We start from the raw sequence: 9355 nt of genomic DNA on the forward strand, positions 1-9355 counted from the left end.
GGCAGCCACAGGCAAACAGGAGCTACACAGTAACAGCACCCCCAGCCCCCCAAAAATGGTAGCTATCAGCCATGGGTCTTAGGCACATCTGTTTTATTTCCACTGTGTTCCGTTCTAGAGGCCCTCCAAGGTCCATCAGAAAGGAAGCAGGACGGGTAGGGTCAGTCTGTATCTCCATCCATCCCTAGCTTCAGGTTCCCTCCTTGGCCTCAAGCCACACTGGGAGGTCAGCTTGCAGAAGGCAGAGCTCAGAGGCCCCTGGAAAGGGCACGGTTCGGCGTCTAAGCCAGGGCCGTCAATAACATAATGAACGAGAGAAGAGTCCAACCCAGACTGTCCGGCTCTTGTCTTGCACGGTAGGGGCTGGGGCCCAGGTTCAGTGGCCCAGCAGCCGCAGCATCTCTCTTCGATCCACCAGCTTCTCCCTTGGTTTCCCAGTACCTTGGCCTCGAGAGACTTCCTCAGCATCCAGCTTCTCCCAGTCTGAGAAAGACACTGGCCGGACTCCTGAGGCGAATACAAAGATGGGCCTGTCACCTCCTCTCAGCCCCTTAGGGCCCTCCTCTCAAAGGGTAAAGTTCCAAAGACAAGCCACTGGCCCACCCTCAGCCCTCAGCTTTAGGCTCCAACCTCGATTGCTGAGCAGGGCTTGAATGGCCACATAGCCGGGTCTGGGGCCGGAGGGCAGCAGCCCCGCCTTCAGGTCCTCCAGCAGCGCCTGGCTGGTGAGGAAGCTGTCTGTCATGGTTGTGGTGATGACACCTGTGGGTCCCCTCTTCACCCAGCCACTGCAGTAGAGGCCTGAGAGAGTCAACAGAGAGAGCGTAGCTGAACACCACCTAGCAAGTCTGTATCCTGAACTATACACACATACACGTCTTCCATGTCTCCCAGTAGACCACACAGTGGGCTTACTACAGCCACCGGCTCACTATCACAACTGTGTGTGTGTTGTTGTTGTTGTTTTGGTTTTTCTAGACAGGGTTCTGTGTAGTCCTGATTGTCCTGGAACTCACTGTGTAGACCAGATTAGCTTCAAACTCAGAGATCTGCCTGCCTCTGCCTCCCGAGTGCTGGGATTAAAGGTGGGCACCATTACGCCTGGTCCATGACAGAGTCTTGTTTCACCCACACCACCGTCCCTCCCCACAGCTTCCATGTGGAAGAGCCGCTCCCTGAGGACACAAATGAGCTGAGACTTTCTCATCACGGTTCTGCAGGCCCTTAGGAACATTTACTGAATGAATGAACAAGACGGGTGAGCCGACTGATGCTCCCCAAGGACAGGGGGCCATCTCCCGCCAGCATCAGCACTGGCCCAGAGAAGGCCTCAGCAAATTTTTACTCAATGATGTCCCAGCTTGCCTGAGCATGTGGCCGAGGGGGCAGGAGGAGGGCCTGTCTCAAAGCTGTGTCTTAGACCATGGTAGATGGTGTGGTCTTGGCACGACAGCCTCCCACCGGACTCAGACGCCCCGCCTTCGCTCACCATCTCACCTGGGACATTCACAACCCGGCCCTCTGTGTTGGGGATGACTCCAAGCTTGGGGTCAAAGGGCACGCTGGGGTCGATGGGGCGGCTCTTATACCCAACGCTGCTCAGCAGCAGTCCACAAGGGAGGTCCTCCACGTCTCCTGTGGGCACTGCCCGAGTGGACTCCCCAACACCCTGTTGGGGAGAATGTGGGTAACACCAGGATGGGGTGGGGGAAGCCTAAAAAGGGGAAGTCTGGGTAACACGAGACTCACCTCTAGACTAGTAACTGCCAGGCGGATGCCTGCTACCCGTTGGCCATCTGGGGTAGGGAGCACCTGCTGGGGGCTTCGGAAAAAGCGGAGACCCCAGGCCCGGGAGGCCAGTGCCTGGCGGGCAGCCTCTTCCACTCCTGGCTTCTCCGTGGCTGTCCGAAGCAGCAGTTCTGTTAGCCGCCTCCTTGGACGGGGGACATCTGTCAGCAACATGGGATAATATTGCAGCGTTGTCCCTCTGGTCGCCCTTCCCCAAGCCTTATTTAACCTAAGACATCCCCTTCCTGTGAGCTGGGGGGGCTGGACTTGGCCCCTCACCCTTAATTCTGTCCTGGAGGCCCAAGAAATCCGAAGGATCCAAAATGGGCCGGGTTCCTGGCAACTGAATCATCTCCCGAAGCTCCTTGAGGGTGGGGGTGGGGGGAGGGGGAGGGGGAGGTCAGGTCCAGAGCGCTGAGCACTCCCGGGCCCACCAGAGTTCAGCCCTGGTGGGAGAAACCATGAGCAGTGTGGGGAAAGCCTCTGGGACCTGCCTCCTCCCCATTCCATCCAGGGAAGCAGCCACTCCCAAGGGCCCTGCAGCAACTCCAAGGCAACCCTGGCTCCTCCCCTTCTGGGCCCCGTACCTTAATGGTGAACGCTACTTGCAAGGGCCCACGCCGGCCCACTATCCACACAGTCTTCACCCGACTCTGCCTCAGGGCCCCCAATGCAGCCTCTGTGATGTCTGTTTTCTGGCACAAAAGGAGACGCTTAAGGCCAGGTACAGTGGGACAGGAGACAGAGGCATGCGTATCTCTGTGAAATCGAGGCCAGCCTGATCCACACAGTGAGTTTCCGGCCAGCCACGGCTAAATATCTGACCTTGATTCAAACGAAGGGGAAGGAGGACTTGACTTGGAAAAGGGGGACTTGCAAGGCTAGTCGGTCTCCTTCCCACTCTGATCCAGAGAAAACCATCGGTCCAAAATCTATACCGCCAACTCCCCCTGGTGGCCACACAGAGCATTGACGCCAATCCTGCAAATGGCTCCTAGGTAACAGCACTTTTTTCCACCCTGTAAGGTTTCCCTGACAGCCTATCACAGGTCCGCAACAGGACAAGGGGCTTACGGAGGCAATAACAGTCTGTCTGAGCTAAACAGGCTAGTTTAAAACCTTACATGGTTCTTATCTTGTAGGGAGAGATATACTCCTCTGTTCTCGTCGGTGTAAACCCAGTCGTGAAGCAAGGCTATGGAATGGAAGTAAAGGCAACTAGTGGCTAAGCCCATATCTAAGGGACACCTGCACAGGACGGCCTGGAAGACCTCTGGGCAGAAGGAATAGCTGAGGCAAGAATGAGAAGTGGAAGGAATGTAACTTCTTAGCTAGCAGGAGGTCAGTCCAGAAGTTCCGAGGAAGGAGAATGAGTGTGTGAATGCCCAGGGCACACTGGGGTGTGAAGGTACCTTGCCTGGGCTCCTGTTGGGAGCAATAAGACCCGAATCCCCCCACCCCCTCAGGGGCATTCTCTCCTCAATGCGTTCCCACTCCATCTCTCCGGCCTCTGACTGACCCCTCACCTCCAGGTGCTCAGGTGGGGTCAGCAGGATCCGGGCCACATCCAGAGCCACATTCCCCTGTCCCAGAATTACAGCCGTGTCACAGCTCAGATCTGGCGCCAGCTGGAAGAGAAAGGTCTTGATAGGGTGCCCCAATTAGGCTAATCTCATCCGCAGACACCTTAGGCCACGTCTGCTGGGCCCCCAGCCTGCCTTAGGCAGTCCACTCCATCCCACTTCCCTCTCCCTCAGCCCCACAGAAGGTCTCCACAGCTGGCCTGCCTCAGCCATTGATGTCTCACATCAACCTCAGCTTTCTCCTCACTACCTTGACCTCAAAGTCGAACAGGGGGGTGGGGTGGAGGCGCGATGTCCTGACTCCAGCCGGAAGCAGCAGGAGTCCCCCTCAAACTCACCTCCTGGTTCTCGGGAAGTCCATTGTACCAGCCCACAAAGGCCCGGGCTGAGACCACTCCAGGCAGCTCCTCGCCAGGAATTCCCAGGGGTTGGTGGTCCTCTGCTCCATAACTCTGAAGGAAGACGAAGTCACCACCCATGCCCAGGGCCTCAGCACCAGCCTCCTGCCTCCCGCAGCCCCTCCTCTTATAACCACACCCCTTCCACACGGGAACTCACCAGCACCACAGCATGGTAGGCTTCCCGAAGCTCTGGAACCGACACGTCCCTGCCCACCACCACATTGCCCTGGAAGGCACAGCGGTCTGAGCGGGCTGTCTGTGTAAATGTGTTGATAACATTCTGCCATGCAGCATCGGGAGGGGAACGTTAGAAGGTAGGGTAGTTCCAGGGAACACGCCAGTCTCACTCTCACCCCCTCCCCTGCCCACCGCCCTCGATGCCCGGAATGGGCCCCGTATGTCAGGGAGCCTCTCTACTCTCATCTTTACCGTCTCCAACACCACCCTCCGCACCAGGCAACACCCACCTTTACTTCAGGATGGTCAGGTGCCACACCAAAGCGCACCAGGCCGAATGGCACGAGCTGCTTCTCGTAGATGTCTACGTGGGCATGGGTGTGGTGCTGAGGGAGGAAAACAGCCGGTGGGTTCAAGGGGGAAGCTGGGCCCCCACAGGGTCACCCTTCCCATGGCAGAGCAAGAAAACCCAGTTCAAATGGCCAAGGAACCTGGCTCTACCCATCCATGAGCAGAAACAAGGACCCAGCGTTCCTTCTGCCCAGATAAGGGCTCTCGAGGAACAGGGCAGCAAGAGAAACTGAGGTCAGATCTCAGGGACTTCCAACAGAGAACGTGAGGAATTGGAAGTGTCAGGACTTCATCCTCAGGTCAGATGTAGACCTTCGAAGACCTTCATGACATGCTGGCCATGTGATCTGAGGACCTGCCTTAGCTCTAAGTCTCCAAGATGATGCTACTGTGTCAGGGATTAGCCAAGTGGGGAGTGGGGACAGAGAAAATGAGGCACAGCTGGGGCATGTGGGGTCAGAGAAAATGGGGATACAGCTGGGGCATGTGGGGACAGAAGGGGTGGCAGAGGGCCTACTCCCAGCTTTAGAAAAACAAGTCTGGCTATTTCAGCTGCCCCATGTCACCTGTGTCCCAAGGCACTTTACAGGGTACAGGGAAGGTCTGAGATTGAAACTAGCCAAATGAGCCTGGTCTGGCTCTGCTGCCACCAATGGCACGGACCCGGTAAGTCCTAGAACAAGCCTGGGCCTCGGTCTCCTTCTCTGTGAACTGGGAGGCCTTGGGGAAGGTGAGTCAGGGAAGAGAGTGCCCTGACCTCTCCCACCCAGCTCAGAAGGACTCAAGGCCGATGGGTTTCTGCTTATCTCCCCTGGCCTTCGTCCAAATCCTGTTTCCCTCTATTCCACCAACTGCCCTAAGGCCAGCCCCTCTAGCCCCTCTGCCTTTTTGTCCTTGGTCAGACCCTAAGCAGCCTCCCAAATGGCCTCTCTCAGACGCCATGGAAACTGAAGCTATGGAGAACTCAATGGAGAGTGTAGCCGTGAAGTCCACAGCCACAGAGCCAAGCCTTGTCCCGCCACCAACTGCTGGGTCACGAGGGAGGGGTCTGCTCAGTACGATGTCTGGTCCCTCTGGACCACACTCAAGGCTGAATGAGTCAGGCTCAAGAGCTCAGCCTGAGGCTCCCCCAGTGTGAGGACACAAGGGACTCACTCAGGTTCCTTACAGCTGTGGCTTTCCCTGTCCTTCTTATGGCCACAGGTCAGAGTTCAAACTGCTCAGCCTGCTAGCCATCCCTGATACAACCTCACCTCATCATCTCCATCTTCCGCTCCATCCCCCTGCCCACAGTAGCCCTGATCTCACACGCAGACCCATCTTCCCAGAAACCTCTCTCTCCTCCCACCAACTGTTGCTTCTCTGGCCCTTTTCCTAAGATGGACAATCCCCAAAGCAATTCTGCTCTGGGGTCCCCTGCTCTTCCTGAATTTACATGTCCTGTGTCCTAGGGAAATCTTCCCTACTCCCTCCTGTGACCTTACATCTTGGAGGCCTGATGTGGCCTCTCTATCTCCCCTCCCCCTCCTCTCACCCTATCTCTTTTCCCATCTGAGATCCAGGATGCCTCACTCCACACATCGAAGCCCATTCCTTGACCCCTGTCCTTTCCCCTCTATCCGTGTTTCCTTTCCCTCCACCCCTGGAGCTCCAGTCGTGGCCCTTGGCCTCCTCTTTCACCTTGACCTATTCGGTCAACATCCTTTCCTCCCCCACTCTCTTGCTCTCTGGGCAAACAGCCCTGCTTAAGGTCTACCCATCAGAGAGAGCACTCCCAGTGACAAGTGGGCTGGGGGAGCTGCTGGTGGTCGGGTGCCCGCCCATCACTCACGAGGCCCTGTGTTCCATCCCTAGGGGAGGCTTCCTTGCTTTTCCTTCCTTAAATGTCTTTTTTTAAGTTATCCATATGTGGGGTGCAGAGAACAGCACCCAAAGAGACCAGAAGGTGGGTTCAGAGCCCCCGGAGTTATAGATGGGTGTAAGCTGCCTGTTGGGAGTGCTGGGAACCGAACTCAGAACTTCTTCAAGAGGGGTCGGTATGCACTCTTAACCACTGAGACATCTCCTCTCTCCCCATTTGCTCGAGATGACTCACTGAGGCCTGTTGCCTATATCTGTGAGTGTCAGGATCTACCCCCAGCCCCCAGGGAGTTTGCTTAAAACTGCTGATTCTGAGAGTCCTAGTCATAGAGTTTGGTTAAATCTGAGCTGAACCCAGAAATGCTTATTTAGATAAAACCGCTCCAGCAGGGAACATGGAGAGCGTCCAAAGAAAGCCACTCAAGTCTACAACGTGGTCAGTGGTCTCTGGGTACCTTGTGATCTGGGCCCTCACCTCTTCACCCCTCAGATACTCAATGGCCTTCTGGAATAGGCTCTGGAATGATGGCTCAGGGCCACTCTCCTTCCTCTGGCCTTCATCCACATAATTCCTCATTCTTGAGGCTATTTTATTCTCATATGCTCCATAAAATACAGTTTGCACACCTCTCCCTCTAGACTGGGCTAGGGGTTACCCCTAGCTTAAGCCCTAAAATACCTTGTAAACCAGCCTCCTCGAGCTACACTGTCAGGTCCATAAACACACCCGCGTGCCTGCAGGTCAAGATCCGCCCACTGAGAAGACACAAAAAGCCCTGCCTTCTAGATCCTATTCATTCCCTCAACCTCAGTGCCCCTTACAAGTACCCTCCCTAATACCAACCACACCACCCACATACCCACCCCAACCCTGAGAACCCCTGGGTCTCCATCCCAGAGCCCAGGCTGTCCTTCAGCAGTGGCCTTGCACTCCAGGCTGACTCATGTCGGAACCTGGGAGCTTGCTGAAGCCCAGACATGACCTTTGGTGCTTCTCAAATATACATTCTCTAGGGACAGCTTCTGGTAGCGCTGACCTGTGTAGATCATGGTATGTAGCTGCAGAGTCATGCATAGGTCACTTCACAGCAGAGGTCTCCATGAGACCCTCCTAGTGTCAGCTCCAGGTAAACCAGGCCACTGGGTCACTCTGCCTTTCAAACATTTGTATGTGATATCAATATAATCATCGTTTTTTCTTCTGTCCCGTTGGTATTACAAGCCCCTCTAAAGTTCAGACACTGTCTTGTCTCAGTCAAGCTCAGTATTCCTTACTTTTTAAAATTACTTATTTTATCACTTTTAGTTATGTATGTTGTGTGTGTGCAAGAATGAAGGGCCAAGCAGAGGCCAGAAGAGGACATTGGGTTCCCTGGAGCTGAGTTGTGAGCCACTGTGTGGGTGCTGGGAACCCAACTCCCATCTTTTGGTCCTCTGTGAGACCATAAACACTCCTAACCACGGAGCCTTCTCTGCAGTACCCCGCCCCCTTCCTCTTTTGCTTTAAGGTCTGAGACAGAGTTTCCAGTACATCTGGCAACCTTGAGGCCCTGTCTGGCAAGACTAATACTGAAAGCTTTGAGACCTTGGCCTTTGTGGAAGAGAATGGTCGTGGGGAGGGCGCAAAGCTGCAGACAAGATTGCCTTGAAATATAAAATGCTGGAGATAAAGAAGCGTAAAGATAAGGGGAGGCGAAAGCCATCCCATTAGACTGAAAAAGACTTCCCTACAAAGCAGAAGACAGCTGCCCATCTGTCCCCAACCACCATCCATGGAACAAATGCATGTCTCTCACAGCTGAGGACCTAGGGCGCCTCAGCTATACCTGTGGAATCAGTTAGAAAGAACACAGCTTACATTAGTCAAAAGCCCCTTCCTTGTCAGACAAACCAAAGGGCTGGAGCCTACCCCCAGAATTGGGACAAGAAATGAATGGTAAGAAGGGAGCCTGGAAGGAGTGCCTCGCTTACCTTTAACAAGTGTTGGGCTGTGTAGAAGCCAGCTGGGCCACTGCCGACCACACAGATCTGAGGGGTCTTCTCCTGTGTGGAGAACTTCTGGCAGAAGCCTGGGGCTAGGTAGAGCAGGGGACAGCAGGGTCAAACCAACACCCTCCTACCACCCCAAACCAATTCTGTCCAGTTGCACCTTGCCTTCACCCTCACCTGCATCTTCCTTTTTCCGTTCCTCAAAGCTTCACCATTTCATCTGAATGCCAGAGCTGTCTTTATCCAGAACCCCATGTCTCACCCATGAACAATAACAAATAATCTGCCCCAGACCCCCTTATCCCCCAAGCTGTCCTGCACAGCACTATCTTTCTTGAGAGGTTCCTTATGTGATCTCATGTCTTCATATGCCCATCACGTTTCTATTTTGCTTTTTTCTAGCCCTTCTTTCCCCCACAGAACTCTATTGCTCATCTCCTCACCTCGAATTTGCCTGTCACCTCCGTTCACCTCGTATCACACATAAAGACCTCATGGTCTATCCTTTTAGCCTTTACTGAGCTGTCTTACCCAGGACGCCTTACATCTCTTTGCACAGATCCTCCCCTCTCCATCACTCCCATTTCTCCCGCAAGAGCAGACACGTTCAGCTTTGCCCCTCTCCAGCCCCGCCTCAGCTCTGCTCGGACCCCCGCTCTTGATCACAGGCCTCCCCTCGCCCTGGTGCAGCCCCCAAGAGCCCTGCTCCTACTCGGAGTGCTCCTGGAGGGAGACGGCCGAAGCCCAGACCACGCGGACCAGCGCCACCAGTGCCAGCAGCGAGGAGCCATGGCTGAGAAGTGCAACCAGCAAGCGGAAGAGCTAGCAATGACTCTAGTGCTGAGCGCAGGTCCAGCAGCCCGCCGAGGACGCTCCTCTGGACCCGCCCATCACTGGAGCCCCGCCCCAAGCCTCGCCTCCCGCTTGCTTAGAAACATCAACTTGGAGACTTCACCAAGATTTCCGAAATAACCACGCCCCCAAAGAGAACCATGCCCCCATCTCGCCAAGGCCCCGCCCCCAGAACGTCCAATCCTCAAAAGCTTATCAAATTTCTCCGGTCTTCCTAGTACCTCCAGATGCCGGAAGTCTAGATTTGAAGAAACGCGAATCCCCTATGCTGTTTCAGTTGCTCTTGAAGAAGGGAGCCAATTGGAAAGGAGCTTACTTTATGTAAAGCTTGCCGCTCGCTGATGACGCAATGCC

General features: G+C 55.0%; 1 protein-coding gene across 4 annotated transcripts; it reads right to left on the reverse strand.

Annotated features, from left to right (window-relative positions):
* Positions 1-76: 76 nt before the first annotated feature.
* Fdxr (ferredoxin reductase) lies at positions 77-9154 on the reverse strand. Of its 4 annotated transcripts, none has more exons than XM_006532186.4 (12): positions 8862-9154; positions 8132-8235; positions 4240-4335; positions 3930-3998; positions 3710-3823; positions 3315-3416; positions 2376-2483; positions 2068-2152; positions 1750-1949; positions 1498-1669; positions 631-801; positions 77-507 (listed from the first exon to the last, which is right to left on the reverse strand). In XM_006532186.4, the coding sequence occupies exons 1-12, from the start codon at positions 8938-8940 to the stop codon at positions 377-379; spliced, it is 1431 nt and encodes a 476-aa protein (XP_006532249.1). In that variant the 5' UTR covers positions 8941-9154; the 3' UTR covers positions 77-376. The 4 variants fall into 4 exon arrangements, 3 of the variants coding, with proteins under 3 accessions (XP_006532249.1, XP_017169746.1, NP_032023.1); NM_007997.1 differs by having other exon boundaries at positions 78-507; positions 3930-4052; positions 8862-9022; XR_001779876.2 differs by lacking the exon at positions 2068-2152 and having other exon boundaries at positions 3930-4052; positions 8862-9147.
* Between the last annotated feature and the right edge of the window lie 201 nt (positions 9155-9355).

This window comes from Mus musculus, chromosome 11 (assembly GCF_000001635.26).
Source record: "Mus musculus strain C57BL/6J chromosome 11, GRCm38.p6 C57BL/6J".
In the NCBI taxonomy this organism is placed as follows: domain Eukaryota; kingdom Metazoa; phylum Chordata; class Mammalia; order Rodentia; family Muridae; genus Mus; species Mus musculus.